The sequence below is a fragment of the Scomber japonicus genome, chromosome 7, assembly GCF_027409825.1.
Source record: "Scomber japonicus isolate fScoJap1 chromosome 7, fScoJap1.pri, whole genome shotgun sequence".
Lineage (NCBI taxonomy): Eukaryota > Metazoa > Chordata > Actinopteri > Scombriformes > Scombridae > Scomber > Scomber japonicus.
Window position 1 is genome coordinate 15,708,669 of NC_070584.1, and position 17,240 is coordinate 15,725,908.

Below are 17,240 nucleotides of genomic sequence, written 5' to 3' on the forward strand. Positions count from 1 at the left end.
TGCATCATTAAAGCTATACTTAGACATTTTGGGAATTTCTGCTAAATATAAGGTACGGTGAGCATCTAGTTAAGCTCACAGGCTGCCAGCTGTAGCTTACTATTTACTGTACAACCATGAGATTGGTATCAATACTCTTATTAAATTATCTGCATGAGAGTGAATAAGTGTATTTCTATAAACATCAAACTTTACCTCTAACTTAAGCTTGCACTATTCAACGTGCACCTTTTCCTGTACATAACTAAATCAAAGCTGCTTAGGCTTGAGTGGTGGCATTTATAAGTTAGTCAACTAAAAGTTTATTTAAAAGTGTATACCTGTTTTGTTAAGAGTGTGAAATTATAAAATAGATTTAACTGCTGTGAGTGTGTGTTTGTAATAAGTCATGTTGAAGCTATGTTTTTTATTTATTTATTGGTTTATTTTGCAGTAATTACACAGATAAAACTTGTTACATAAGAAGAAATACAGCAAATACACAGCTCATTTGCTGCTACCTTCTTTGGTTAGCCTTTTACATTTAGGTTAAATGTTTTTTACATGCCAGTTTGGTTTACGTTTTATGTCGCATACAGGGTTTAAAATGGCAGTAACATGGTTAATGTCAGCTACTGAGCATGAGACATACTGTAGCATCAAATGCAGATTTCTTATCACAAATATAACAGGGAAGCTGGACAGGAGAAAAATTGGACATAGTGGTCAAACTAGTTTCACAGGAATATGAACCAGTATGACGGTGAATCAAATTCACCTTCTGGGTGTGGATGTAATTTTATTGTTATTTCACATTGCTGTGTCATACCTTTGTCATGTAATTATATTTGCTATAGATAAATCTTATGATGGCCTATTTATAAAATAAAGAGACTTGAATTTGTGTTCAGTCTGCATTGGTTTCCAGTGCTATTTTGCAGTCCTTTGTTTCATAGCAGATTGTACAGTCTGTCTGCAGTATAAAACATGAGACATGTGTTGACTGTGATGAAAAGCCATATACATATTATCTGTTTCTGCTTATCTCTATGGAGTTCCCCCTGTCTCTTCTCCTCTTCTCTCTCCCTCACGTTATTTCTCACTCTGATCTTTGCATTTAACAACTTCTGTGATGGGCTCATCACCTTGTGGGTTTTAATAAGGAGAGGAACCTTTATCACATGGTATTCCCCTTCTACAAAAAGATTTGAAAGGTTTTATGAAGCCTTGCTTGTTGTTTGTATTAGCAATTGCTATATGCTGTTTTGTTTTCATTATTTTTATCAATCGTTTACTCCTTAGATATTTTTCTATATTTTTGCCAGGAGCCATGTAAAAAAATAAACAGTCCAAAGCAGCTTTACACTTGACAGTGTTGATTAGTTTGGATCATATCGAGAATGGTAGTCAAATCAGTTCCAAGCCCTCCATACCAAACTAACAGATCATGTGTAGACTACCATCTAGTGGCAGTAAACCACATCTGACACAACAAGAATATAGTGATTATTCAGTTATCCAGGTTTTAAGAGATACCACAATGTAAAAAGGATGCAATTTCACATACATGCTTAAAATGTTAGTGAAGCCAGTGCATCCAATTTCATAATATGATCATATGTTTGTTTTTGCAAGTAGCCAGTAAGTATAGATAACACTGAAGTAGAGTGAAAACTATGATGTGTAGTGAATTAAAAGTATTAAGTGGTGGCAGGTAAAATGGGCTACACATACCCCAAAACCTTCCACTAGTGAGCACTACAATGTCCTACTCAAGCAGAACAGCATCTCACATTTATTTTTACAGTACAAATAGAGTAATTATGGAGCCCCATTGGTGCCAGGAAAAAAAATTAGATAATCATGTAGAAATTGGAAAAATAAATATCTCCATGATTACGTTCCCATTTTTATACACTAGAATCAAAACTACACAATCTCAATATCTTTGAATAACTATGTTGTTATCACAAAACACTCCTGACTTTTAGTTTTTTTTATTTATTAAAGGACTGGTTCACAATTTTTCAAGTCTGCCTTAAAACAACAGTCAAGAGCCATAATCATTTTCCATGTTCACACTTATAATGTAAATGGTGAGGGCAAAAATTCACAAGCCCCCATCTGTGCAAAAATGCACTTAAAAGTTTATCTGAAGCTAATATGAAGCTTCAGCCATCCAAATTAGTCCAACCATGTAGATATCTTTCAATGGTACAGTTCCTCTTTTGTTATTATTATTCGCTCCACAAACACTGACTAAGGAAACACAAAGTGGGAAGTTGATGCTAAAAGTAAATGTGGCAGATATCCACTTGATAGTCTATGCATAACTCAGACTGCTTATTTGCCCCCATCACTTACCCTGAAAGCACATTTGAATGGGTTCTTTTAATAACCAGTATGAACAGGAGGATTAGTGAGGAAAACCTTTTTCACTGGTCACGTGCACACTTGACTATGAACCTGTGAAAACTGTGAACCCATCCTACAATTTTAGTGGCTTACACTCTGAATGCTCATATTACTGCACATGGTCTACTTTTTCTACAACGTGGAGTCAAGTATGCAATAGATGGACTATGCAGGATCATAAAAGAGGTCACTTAAAGTATTTGTCAGTTCCTTTTAAGGCGAACACCCAGTCTCGTCTTGGGGGTCACAAGGGCCAACCAAACATCCCTGGAAGAGTCTTAAAGGGGCCATGGCCACCTGTTAAGCACCGCCTCCGCCAGCTACCCTGAGCCACAAATCGCGCGGAGCAGATCTGCTGGGAGATGAGGTGACGTCATCGGGAAAGCAGTTCCAGCCAGGGAGCAGCCTGCTTGTTACTCATGTAACTTAGTGATCTCACAAGTTGTCACACTCTAGAACCCGTTTCCTTCTCCGTTAACTTTAATTAAAGCAGTCGTCGGAAGTATTTACGCTATTCAACCACAACATCCCGACAACACGATGTCTTTCATCCCAGGACAGCCGGTGACTGCTGTTGTGGTAAGTTTGGGAGTGGGGCTGTTTCCATTCATGGGACTCCATTGTTCAGCGTCTTGTCCCGACGGTCAACCAAATGAGCACAAAACTGTACCCTAGGTTCATGTATTAACTTGTTGTCTACAGTGTATTTTCTTGCTTACTATTTTCACTGGAAGATTACCTTGTTCAGCTGAGGTTAACAAAGTGGGAGCTAAATTCACCAGCATCCACATAGTAGCATAATTTCCACGTCGCAAGCTTAGTTATCGTGAAACAATTCAACGAAAGTTACTCAATAAGGACGCGCAATATTTAAATATATTAGAAAATATGGCATTGGGCTCCATGATAATAATTAAAAGGCTTTGACAGAGATGGGCGTCACCGTCGGTGTGATTCGGTCTTCCTGGTCTGAAATACCTCTGGAAGGTACTGTTTCTGCGCTGCCTTTAAGTGCTGTAGGAATTATCACAATTACAAAATAGATCTGTATGTGCAGTCCATAGAGGTGGTAGATGTGAACGCAAGGCGACGCACTGGTTTTCCATCAAACATTACACATAATTTTACAAATAAAAAGAGATTAAAGAAATACCTAATGCTTCAGAATATGCTGCGCCGTTTGTAAAGTTGCTCACACTTACATTTTGCCAAATGTTACACTTAAATGTTAAATCTAAATATTCAATCTAAATCTAAATATTAAATCTAAATGCTAAATATAAATATAAATCTAAATGCTAAATCTAAATCTAAATATTAAATCTAAATGTTAAATCTAAATGTTAAATCTAAATCTAAATCTAAATCTAAATGTTCGGGGTGAAACTAAATATGTTTTTTGTTATTTTACCTAGTTATTATCACGCTAGTGTATGTTCAAGTGTTCATTTCCCCCAATAAGTTGATGTGAAGTCGTTTTTTATTCTATAAACACAGTCTGACCATCTCAAGCTTTTATTTCGGTACTTCCAGTTACCGGCAGAGTGAATTACATTATTTTAGCTAAATATTTAGTTTCACCCCAAACATTTAGATTTAACATTTAGATTTGCATTTAGCATTTAGCATTTAGCATTTAGATTTAATATTTACATTTAGATTTAGATTTAATATTTACATTTAACATTTAGCTGTAACATTTAATATTTAGATTTAACTATTTAATATATTTCTTCTAGATTTGATATCTAGACTAAACTCTTTCAGAAATTAATCTGTAACTTGTCATGGATTTAATTTTGTTGATGCTTATGGGGTTTACTCATAGACTGTAATGATAGTAAAAAATAATTGTTAGTTGTGGCCATAATATCGAGCTTCAGTTTTCATGCCTTGCATGCATTTCACTCGATCTTCAGATAGTGAAACTTAACTATACACCAACATGTAAGATTTAGTCTGCACAAGTTAAAGTCTAGTGCCTTCTCAGTCCATGTATATGAAAGGACTTACATATTTGTATGCAAGTGGTGTCTTCTTTTTAATGTGATTTATTCTAACAGAGTAATAGATGATCTTTCAGTCAGGGTGTGAACCCCTTGACTGGTATAGTGCCTGCAAGTCCTTAATGATTGACTTAAGCTTTCAGACAGAGTCCCAGACAGCCTCAGACCTTTTTGTATCAGCCACAGCACTGAGGGAACGTCTGGTTACTCATCATGAAACACACAGGCGGTCATTGTGTTGAGAGTGTTGTGAAGAGTCTTACTGTCAAGAGTCAGCTATCCATCTGGTTAGTGAGCCTGCAGCTGCTTGTCGGTGTCAAGGGCATGACTGCACTGATGAAGTCTCTGTCCAAGTGTGCACTGGATAAATCAGTGCCTCACTGGGTGGTGACTTGGCTGTATAGTGTATACAGTCAATTTTCCATTTTCAAATAGCTGGAAAGCCAATTTTAATTTGAGAATAGAAAAAAAATCAAAATGTGAAACTTTTTTTGTGCTTGCACAGAACTTTCAATGCAGTTGCCCGTCATCATTTAAAAAAAACCCCTTCATTGTATTTACTGATGTATGAGTCACATTTTAAATGAATTTAAATCGATAAGTTAGTGTTACAGTTATGATTAATGGCAGTCACCAAATTGGAATATCCAGATTTTTGAAATCATGTATAGTTCTTGCTCTTTCATTTATTTGAGCTAAATCAATAATTTCAAAAACATCATTTTCAAAGGCGTCATTGTTAATTGTGAATGGTTTTATTTTGGACTATTATGCCTAAAGCAGTTGCTCCTCTCATAAGAACAGGAGTCTCTTAAAACAGCAAGAAGAATAATGTGCGGGAACCTGTCTTGGCGACATCGGTGTAGAGACAATATTGACACAGTTCTGATAGACCAACGGTTCAGGTTTGATACATGAGAACGCTGGCAGAAAGCAAGAAGCCTATATCCACTGTTTTCCTGAAGAGAGACATGTCGGTATAAAACTTCAAAAAATATTGGATGCATTTATGTGCCAAGGGTTTTTTTTAAATTGACTGGTTAAATCTTCAAGTACAACCATACTGAACAAATAAGACAATAGTAGAAAACAAAAAATTGGGAGAGGCTTGAATTCAATTGTAAGCAATTCAAATACAGTTCAGTAGGTCTGTGAGAAAAAGTACAGAGAGCCAAATTTGGCAAACATAAGACAAATGTACAAATTCACCGAGGTGTGAGGTAAGGGAGTGGCCCAGCGCAATTAACTCAGTATTAATTAAAAAAAAAACTAAATGCCCTGAGGTCAAATTATTTCTGATAGAAAATTTTGATGACTCATGGCCTCCTGAGGGAAGCAGTTCAAATTGTGGGTATAATGGACAGGACTTTCTTTTTGGTATTCAGTGCATGCCTGTGGTTTAGTTGCATCTGGCCATATTGACCACTCAACAGTTTCCTTTTTCATTTGACATCCAAGTGTCCGTACCACACGACCGTGTTCAAAATATGTTGTTAAGAAGGAAGAAAATATCAGGATCATGTCAGATACAGAGGTCCGAACTGATCTGAGAGCACACTCTTTGTGGACAGTCAATCTTCAGAAAGTCTTCAGTCTACAAAATTAGAGCACATTCACTCCTAGATCCAAAATACCTTTGCAGTAGGATATGTTTCTTTGTTGTGTTCAAAGCATTTTTTTTTCTTCTTTCTATCAAACAGCAACGAATTGAGATCCAGAAGTTGCGACAGGGAGATAATCTGATCCTTGGCTTCAGCATTGGAGGAGGCATAGACCAGGACCCCGGTCAGAATCCTTTCTCTGAGGACAAGACTGACAAAGTAAGCCTGTGTGTTAGTACTTTTTGTCCTGTGGTTGTATGCCATGTAGTGATATAACCAGAGGTGGCTGATATGGACAAAAATGGATATTTCTGCATTTATCACAACATTATTTGTGAGGGTTTGTACTAATGTTCCAATAAGTATATATTGGACCTTGCATATGTGGTATAAAATGAATACTGGGAAAGTATGAAAAAATAGTAACTTAAATAAAAGACATAATGATAATATCAGAACAGCTTTAGTTTTCCTCTCAGTCAGAAAAATACATTGTTAGTGTCAGCCATCTCTGTTGAAAAAAGTCTGTCTTCAATTGTACTTGGGCAGTCATAGCCTCCATCCCATATATTTCCCTCAATTTCTGTTTCCACTGTTCTAACGTGGGCAGTTGTGGTGTCACCATCTTCCTAGCAGTCATCAGGAGTATGCAGCAGATACATGTGGTTTCTAGTACATACCTCCTCTGCAACCAGATCTAGTATAAAGTGTCTCAGGTTGAGCGGTAGGTCAATTTCCAAAATTTGATCTATCTCCCCCGTTACCCCCGACCAGAAGGGAACCAATTTAGGACAATCCCAGAATATATGGGATTGATCACCAATCATACCACATTCCCTCCAGTAATACCTTGGGGCTGTCTAGAAAGAGAGTACCAGAGGTGTCCTAAAAAAACTTATTTTGGTCTTCCAGTCAAACTCCTTCCACATACTACTGCTTATACCTTTATGGCATCCAGTACATAGCATTTCCCATTCCTTATCTTGAAGCATAATATTCAGCTTCAGTTCCCTCCAGTTGATTTTAATATGGAAGGTGTTGTCTGGTAAGTCCATCATTAGGCTCCCATAGATATGGGAAACATGGTTCTTGGTGGGAATTTGGTGTTTAATTATATTAATAAAATATGTTTCAATGTTTGTAGGCAAATTACAGATTATGTTCCAATCTGTATGTTTTGTGTTGTAATGCCTAATCTGGAAGTACCTAAACAGGTCAGAGGATGGCAATTGAAACTTCTCCTGGAGATATGAGAATGGCTACAAAATGTTATCACAAAATAACTGCTTTAAACCACTGTCTGCCCATCTCTTAAAAGTGTTATCCGTTGTTGAGGGGAGGAATTCTGTATTTCCAACGATTTGCATAGCCCGAGAGAGGGTAGCTACCCCCTAAATTGCTTTTAAACTGCAGACTACACTTTCAAGGTATGCTTCACCCATATGTTTTGAATTCCCACTTTCTTTTGGGACTGTTTGCTCATGAAAACTAAGGTAGATAAAGGTATTCCTGGCTCTGAGCTCTGTTCTATGTTAACCCATCCTGTCTCTGTGTCATCGACAATCCAGGCTACCACTGTCGTTAACTGTGCAGCCCAGAAATAGTGTTGTAAATTGTGAGGGGAAAGACCTCCCTTGTCCTTCCCAAGATTGAGAATTTTGTATCTTAGCCTTGGTCTTCTATTCTGCCATATGAATTTGGATATGAGTTTATCCAGCATTTTAAAAGTAGACATTGGGTAGCGGTAACACATCCCATCTACTGAGGTCAGTTTTAAACACCTTCAAGTAGCTTTCCATAATTTGCTTGATATAACTGTGACATTTTGGGAGTTAGTATAGTTCCTAAGTATCTAAATCCTTGATTGGAATGGCGAAAAGACACTATGTTATCAAGTTGGCTAAGCCATGTCCCTGAAATTATCATTTCCTCTGATTTAGTGGGATTCATTTTATATCCAGACACTAGACCATAATCATTCATATTTTGCAAGAGGGCAAGGACAGAGGATACAGGATTTTCTATGAACACTATTATGTCGTCCGCACCTTATGTTGATTCCCTCCCTCATCTTTTATACCCTGAATAAGGTACTACTTCTGATTAGTTCTGCAAGAGGTTTTATACTAAGAGCAAACAGGGCCGGCAACAACGCATCCCCCTGTCTTGTACCCCTACCCAGATTAAAGAATTCCGAACAATTCTATCTCTTGATCTTGGGTTCATATAAAACACTTTAATCCATTTAATAAAAGTCTGATCAAAGCCCATATGTGCCAGTGTCTTCTCAAGGAATGTCCAATCTAATATATCAAATGCTTTCTCAGCGTCTAAGCTGAGAAAGCATTGATGAAGTTTCCCTTCCTGCGGCGAGTGAGTGTAAACTTAAAACTCTCCTAACATTATCGGTACCCTGGCAGCCAGCAATGAACCCTGTTTGGTCCGGGTGTACTAACTAACCCTAACCTAGCCCTTCCTTATGCATCTTTGGATTCTGTAGGCCAGGATCAGGATCTTGAAATCCTGACAGAGGAGACTTAAGGGCCGATATCCCATACATTGTGTGGGGTCCTTCCCTACATTTATTCTTAATATCATTTTTGGTGCATTAACTGGCATATTAATTAATTTATTGAATCTGTATTTAGTTTTGATTTTGTCAGTTTCGGCCCTCCGTACTTTAATGCCTGATGTTGTAATTTGGTTATTCACATCCGCCCCCGTCCTGTTGAGACACAGTTCTACAAGAGCAGTATTTTGTCAAGCTATAAATCAGGGACAAGCCTGAACACATTATCTGTTGCCTCAGGCGTGAACAAATCAGATTCACTCAACAGATGTCATAGAAATAACTACTGCAAGTTTACACACAGTCAGGTCTTACCTGCTGACTGCACCGTACACTTTGAGCTGGAGAGATGGAAATGCACCAACGGATACCAGCCACTGCCAGCTACCATAATATTAATGATAACTTCCTTCAGGACATTTCAGGCTTTACACTCCTTTAGATATCCTCGACATATTTATGAACACTATAGTAACTTCTGAGTCCAGATGCGCTGAGGTCCCTCTTGATACCACTGAACACATATCCTTGAAAAGGAACTTGAGTCATTCAGTTTACCAACCTGTTTTGGTGCCATATCGTTATCGTAGATGACACTCCCAAAGTTAAACAGCACTGGATTACATACTTGCCAATGTTTTGCTCTCAATGAAATTACATGTGAGCTGTAATAACATATAATGAACAGGGAATGAAAGAATAACCTTTGGATTATGATGAACCCACAGATACTAAAGGCACTGTAATGCATTTGTAAATAATAATAATAATAATAACTTTATTTATTTGTATAGCGCCTTTCATGAAACCCAAGGTCGCTTCACAATAACAAGACACACAGACAAAAACACACATTTAGCTGGCAAAAGCCTGCAGGAACAAATGCCTGTAGAGTGTTATTTGTAATCTTATTGAACAGGTACGCAGAGGGATGTTTCAGTGATACAGGTCTCATTATGAACATGAAATAATTATTGTGTTTTTGTGAATGTGTTTGTGTTCCCCAAAGGGCATCTATGTGACCAGGATAACACCAGGAGGACCTGCAGATGTGGCAGACTTGAGGATGGGAGACAAAATAATGCAGGTGTGTAGTGACCTCAAATGATAGATCCACAAGATGGCACTATATGAATACCAGAGTATGAGGAAGGAGATGCCATTTGTCTTTCATAAGCCAATGTGTTTTCATCTTCAGTCTTCTATTACTTTGTATTATTGGATATTTATAAATCTTGCAGTTGCCATCACTACACACAGGTAACATTCCAACAGGCTGGCCTCCCTCTAAAATTGTGTTGAGTGTTTTTTCTGTCTTTGTTCCTCCCAGGTGAACGGCTGGGACATGACCATGGTGACCCACGACAAAGCTCGCAAAAGACTGACAAAGAAGAATGAGGATGTGGTGCGACTACTGGTAACCAGGAAGTCACTGGAAGATGCTGTCAGACACTCTATGGGCAGTCAGCCCAGGCAGTAGCATAGTGGCACCATCTATAACCACAGACTAATACAATATAGCCAAGGACTCTCGTGTACTGGGACTCACACAAATTTAGATGACGGTTGCATTGTGGCCTTTATAACTATGGGAATGCAGACAAATCACACAGATGACATGAGATCTCCCACTGTGAAGGTGACATATCCAGATGTTTGAGTCAGTTCATAATCTGATCAGTCATTGAACAATGACAATTTGCATGACTTTTTCTATACATGTTTTTGTAGTATATCCACGGGTAACTAATCCAAAAAAAAAAAATCCATTTAATCTGAATCTGCTCTGCTGTGCAGAAGAAAAACACTAGCAGATGTTTTTCTCATGAAGAGTGTTCCAAAACTCACATAATCAATGTTGGCTAATTTTGAGAACATCAACATTTTTGTTTATTTTAAAATGTTGCTGTATGAAAAGTATATTTTAGAGGTGGGGTGACACAGGAGGAATTCTTTGCTTTATTATGAACAATAATTACTGTGTGCTTGGTTTGTTTTTTTAATAACAGCAAACTTAAGTGAGTTTTTGGAAAACATTTAATCAAATGGTCTATATGTCGATTTGAGTCTAACAAATCATTCTTGATCCATTTTCATTTAGAGAAACACAGTACTTGCCACCTCACCTCAACCCATACTTGATAGCAGCTATTTGGGAGCAATAGGAGTCAACAGACATCTATCCTTTTCTGCCAGCAGTTGACCAAAGAGGGACTAAATACATCAAAATCATTGTATCTTTAATGAATACAACATTTCATATCATTTAAATAAAATAACCAATGTTTTTCGCTGTCATTCCCGTGAAGGTTACAGCTTCAAATGCCAAAGAAAAAGCCAAAGCACTCTGAAGTGATTAGCACATGTAGAGCAGTGCTTGTAATCATTTTGATGACATCATGATTTTTTTTTTCTATAGTGGTACAGTGAAAGTCTATCAACAAACATAATACCAGTATTCCCGTTTTTTGTTGCATACTAATGTATTTTCACTAATTATCATCTCATTAATGTCTTTTTCTGTTCTTTTTATCTCATGTTTTGTTGATTTCTATTACATGTGTGGAAAAGTAACATCATCTGTTCTTCTGTGTCTGTTCAAGTAAAAATACAACTGACATTTTTGCAGCATGTTACACTAATTACAGCCCATACAAACAATATTCCTCATGCTGGACATTTAAATGGTAACACCTGTCATATGATCTGTGTCATTTTCAATATATTCACTAGTATCAGGTACAGGGAGAGACAGTTTGGATCTTTTGGTTCTTTAATCATTTGCTGTTTTTGATGCAAACAAGTCTGCTAGTTTCACACTGGAATCAGCATCATTCAGTTTGTGTCAAGCTATAAAATGTTGTTGTCTCTGACCATAGTGAAAGAAAAGTCCCAGTCAAATGTAAGTCTGAACAAAGCAAGAGTGACTGTTAGAAAATTTGAATTGTGTGCAGCAGCCTATGTTTAATGATACCAGCATCCTTCAATCTTCCATTCAACCATTCCTGTGTGATCTTTGCAACCCAATGATGATTTACTGCCTCTTACACAAACTTTTCTACATAATATTTCCAATGACTGATTTTAGTACTAATCAAAAATAGTATTTTGTTTTTTTTAAATATTACAGTATTGAAACTGGTATTACGATACTAATCTGAAATGTTTTGACTGATGATATTGGCTTTTCTTTATTATGTTAATGGTTTATAAAATGTCTGTAAGAGAATAATTTGACTTTCATTCCAAAATGAAATCTCCACTGCTCAAGAAAACTGGTTTCTACTTTATCATTGTTGTTGATAAAATAATAATGCAATAAGGAGACAGCATCATACTGATACAACAGTAAATGAATGTTAAGGGTACAGTCTGTCTAAAGGAGGGCTCATACTGTATTCAAAAGAGTCCAAATATTAAAGTAGTGGAGTCAATTTAACCCTTTAATAACTATGCATTTTGGAATACCTGGAAAACCTTTTTATACTTTACAGCACTGGTCCAAAACTTGCTTTGGGTAGGGTTTTTTCTCTTCCCTCCCATCCTCTTGGGACCCCTGAAGACCCCTTGAGGAGCCTCGGCCAGCAGGTTGAGAACCACTGCTACAGAATTTCAACACATTGGTACATTTAGAAAATTCATGATGATGTAATATGAGACAAATCACTTAAATTGTAAACTACCAGCAGGGCACAAATATTTTGATTATACACAGTTTACCATCTGAATGTTTCTCATATATAAAAACACTGAGACTGAAGTATGCCTTGCTGCTTTTTTATTGATAACACACCACAATGTAATGTGTTCTATTTTTTCCCCCTCTCCGCTCCACACTGCAAAGCCTTTTTATCTTACTGGCCCTTCAAAATAGCTTCATGTTGCCAGTTATAAAGTAATCAGCTGACATTTTCAAAGCGAAGAATCTATTCCCTGACCTTTCTGTGTTTACCGAGGCATTTTAACACAGAGAGCTTTCGCTACTTTCATCTCTTAAATATGTGAGCCTGGAACCAATCACTCGCCTTTGAACTCAGGATTCGGGGAAACAGTCCATATTGCTGAGAAAAAATGCAGAAAGCTACTAACTGCTTAAAAAGCTTGTGAGAAAGTTGGATTGTAATTTGCTTGTTCATTGAGATATAATCTTTTAGAAGCACTTCTTAAAAAAAAACATGCTATATAATGAGATACATTTCCCTTTCTTTCACACTCACGAGAGCCTTTTCATCTACAGCACGTTTCCTTATCTTTTTATATATAGTTTGTAACTTGGAAGTTAGTCATTCTGGTGTATTCAGAGTATTCTGATGAGTTTTGGTGTTTTCTGAGGCCCAAACAAGATAAGGTAGAATTTGCTGTGTAATGTTTTCTTTTTAAAATCTTAAAATAACACCTGTACTGTCATGGGAGAGGGTCGATTTAGGGCAATGCTGAGCTAAAATCCCCCCTTTGAGAAATAATTGATGAGCAAACTGTGTGTGTGTGTATGTGTGTATGTGTGTATGTGTGCGCGTCTGTTATTTTTGTTCCAGCGACAGAGGGAAGCATGCTCCATTCCACTTGCCTGGGCATCATAATACTATTAAGCAATGTTATGAGATAATAAAGTGGTTGCACAAACATTGCAACCACTGCTTAGACTCACAATGTGAGTTTGCGCCCACTAATACCGCAACATTAACACATTGCATGTTGCTAGGTAACTAATGGACAGCTATAAGTGGGAGCAATGACGACCCAACTTGTGTGTGTGTGTATGTAATGTGTGCCATAATTTAATTTGCATTTACAAATTATGGCTACTATTTATAATTTTGTTTCTATGGCCCTCAAAATGACTTATATATTCAGTTTGGAAACAAGGTGAATATGAATGTATTTAAATATAGTTCATGTATGAATTCACTTATAAAACCATTTAGGCCTATACCAACAGAAAACAGCGAATTATTACTATCTCATCAGACTCAATGAATTGTGATTGTTGCACCATAAGAATGCAATATGTTAGCGCTAAAGACAACACAAAGATAACTGTTCCTTCCTGCAGGCGGGTGAATAATTGCGCTATCTAAACGTGGATCATACATGATCCATCCTCCCACGTTATGGCAGGGTAATTGTGTTGCCATGGCAATGCAATCTGCTCCTATCACTTTAGTCCTTCACCAGATTGGAACCAGAGGGTAGTCCACAGCTCCAGATTTATTCGCAAGTTAGGAGGAGTAATAAATAGCTGGAGAAGAGGTTTCCTGAATGTTTGCAGTAAATGTATGGGCATGTTGAGGTTCAGTGTTAGCATTCATTCTGTTTGTATAGAGCAGAGTAGTATGATACTTAAGATAAGGAAGTCATTGACCTCTTACTCTGCTCTTACTCTACCCCAATGTTTCCCTATTTATAAACACATGCTGTGAGTTTTATTTCAATTTCCATGTTTTAAAATATAAATGCAATGACACACAAGAACGTTTAACATTTTTCTTCTTATTCATTCAGTTGGATGTTTGAGCTTCACTTCTCAGGCCAGATGTCACCCGATACATACTTAAGCAAATCCTACCTTATACAAATGTGATGTGGAAACTTGAATTTCTAACTTGAACTTTTTTTGTGGAAAAAAAAACATATTAAACACAAATTATGAATCAAAACATACAGTATGTGATTGGAGGTTGTCTAAAACATTTTAAGTTGATGAAGTTGTGCAGCTTTAAAAACATACAGTATCATCTCGTGTCTGAGGCTAAGAATGTATTTAAGCAATCTCATCACAACGTCCATTGAGCTGCTGTTCTAGAGCTTTCAATCAGATCACAGAGTCTTCCTCAGCAGTTTACCCAATTGTGATGCAATTGTAGATGCATTATCTTTTTATCTTTTTTTGTGTCCAATTTGGCTTAAAGATTGAAATTGAAAATTCATTCTTGAGTTTGGAATCAGCAGATGACATAAAAAAAAGTCACCATGAGGTCCATTTAGTAGCTTTTGTTTGTATTGCACAATGTTGCTCAGCAGATAGAGTTTGTCCAGTTGTCTTTTGGGACAACACGGACCAGAATCATCTACACATGTGCGACAACACGGGAAAACTCCATCTGCTAATGGAAAGCTCCACAACATCTACTAAATGGACCCCATGGTGAGATAGTTTTTCTATTTCAGGCTCAAGAATGAACTCAAGAGGATTTAGTGTACTTGGGAAAAAATGTGTTTTCCTAAATTTGAAGAGACTTAAGAGGATATATTCTGGGCAAATATTTACAGTTAACTGGCACTGATAAATGAACAATTGTACTGTGAAAAATGACAATTCGTGATCTTGTGATGTTTGGTCAGGGATTTTCGATTTCTGAAAATGGGGAGCAGAACTTCCTGTTTCCAGATATCCCCAAAAGCCCACAATGACAGATTTAGAGTTTGTATAATGATGTTAAAGTATCATTTCTGTTTAAATGTATCCTCACAATCCATTAGTAACCACATGGAACCTTCACTTGTAGTATCATTTCCTCTTTATGAAAGACACAAATGTGGATCAGGGTTTTTCCAATTGTGGTAGGCAACATGCATATCAATGTAACTTCTGTGAACATGAACATGGTGAGTGGGTGTGAGAGTGGAAAGCTGGGCAGCTGGGTGCCAAAGGTTTACAAATACATGCCTTCCCCTGAGCAATGAGCAGATGCATGTTGTCATAGCAATAACTACTGTGTTTGTACAGTAGGCTCCTTCAGGACCCAAATTCAGTGTTAAGTTGTTTTTGTTGCTGTTTTTTTTTTTTTTTCTCTAAAGGATATGGGTTTTATTGAGTTGCCTTATCATGTGATGTTTCATTCTAAACTATGTTATCATACATAAACCCCAAAATATTATTGAATTATTATAACTAATTATGAAATCCATTAAGACACCGTGAGAGTATTATAATGTTGTATGGCAGCAGGTGGTTTGTCTTAATTATTTTTTCTCTCCTGAAGGATCCTTAACCTCTCCTCCCACGCAGACCTCCCAGGCGCTCCTCTCCGCCGGAGGCTTCCTGGACGAGCGCAAACGCCTGATAGTAAACTGGGAGATAACAGTGGAGAAGATGATGATGATGATGATGATGGTGAAGATTATGGTGATGATGGTGATGAGGGGAGATACAGTGTGTGGGCAACATTAGTTCATTATCAACTGCGTGGTGGACAGAAAGGCATCCGAATGACGGTGTAAGGAGCGTCTCGAGCAGAGGTGTGTAAGATGTTGTTTGTAATTAGCTTTTCATTTGTCTTATACCGGCTAATTAGTGACAAGGATTGTTTTTAAAGCTACAGGTATTACTTTTCAGATGGGGCTGACACGTTTGTGAGTGAAAGTTGCGAAAGATGGTGAAGTTTTCATCCCTGTTTTGCAGAGTCTTAAGGGAGGACCACCAGTTGACGACGGAGGGATTTGTCTCCTTATGACAGCTTGATACAACCAAAGGCAGAAACAGGGTATCTGGACTTTTTACTTTTTTTTCTCCAGCCAGAATTACCAGAAAGAAAAACTAATAATATAAAGTCATCAGTGTCATTTAATCTGTACATGTCTATCAATCAATCAATCAATCAATCTATCTATCTATCTATCTATCTATCTATCTTTGAGGTCATGTCCATTTTTATAGCCTACTTAGCCTACAAGATTGTTAATAGTTAAACTGACAATTTAAAGGTGTACTTTAGTAATATAGTATTGCACATCTGTCAAGTTTGGAGATTTGTGAGACACTGATATGAAAAAGAATGGTTAAAATCGATATAAAAAAAAATATTCTGACTTTTACCTGCCTGTTTAGCATTGAGCACATCATTTACATATGCAGCTCTGGACAGTTTTTCCACCCTTGTCAGTACAGTGGCACTTGATTATGTTCAATTACTGATGGAAGGGTTTCCACACAGCTTTTTCTCAGTTAAGCCCCCAAAGGCATTGACTGATTGACCAATCAGCATTTCCTCTATTTTTTAAATGTGTGTTTTTTTAAAGGATAGAAACAACTCTGTGGTTCAATTTTCTCAGGGAATCAAAAAGAGCGTACATTCGTCTCCAAGTTCTCTCTCCTGTGCATTGGTGGACATTTGCAAACTGTTGACTGTTTCATATATAAAAGTCACACCACCCTGTGACTTTTCAGACTGTGAGTAAAGAGGACCTGTTGAAAAAATAATGACTGTATTAACACATAGAAGTTGACACTTTTTGAATGGGGGTCAGCCACATGCAGGGTTTTTTTTGGAGCCAGCATCTAGTGGCCGTTGGTGGCATTGCACATTAAGGTACTTCTGCACTGGTGTCAACCTCAAACTGTGGTAGTTGCAGTTTGGTCCATATGTATAAATGTGGGTTTGTCCTGTAGGACTGTATTGATACTGAAAACAACTCTGTGTTAAAACAATGCAAGGGGCCATGTTGGTGGGGACGTGTTGTGAGCCAATGAAATACAATCCAGGAAGTTCATTTGGAGCTACACATGAATACTAATGGTTTAACAGCAAAACACTGTAGAGCACTGTAAAACGGACAGACAAGATTGTGACAGCTCTAAGCAACTGTTTAATCTATCGTTGTGATAATTTTGAGGTAAACAGCAGAATCATAGCACTCACATAAAGTAATCCATGTGGATCGGCCTGCTTG

General features: G+C 37.3%; 1 protein-coding gene across 1 annotated transcript; it reads left to right on the forward strand.

The window, feature by feature from the left end:
• The first annotated feature begins 2,801 nt into the window (after positions 1-2,801).
• Positions 2,802-10,305, forward strand: tax1bp3 (Tax1 (human T-cell leukemia virus type I) binding protein 3). The gene is made up of 4 exons (XM_053321978.1): positions 2,802-2,973; positions 6,101-6,220; positions 9,580-9,657; positions 9,901-10,305. The coding sequence occupies exons 1-4, from the start codon at positions 2,935-2,937 to the stop codon at positions 10,048-10,050; spliced, it is 387 nt and encodes a 128-aa protein (XP_053177953.1). The 5' UTR covers positions 2,802-2,934; the 3' UTR covers positions 10,051-10,305.
• Positions 10,306-17,240: the final 6,935 nt, after the last annotated feature.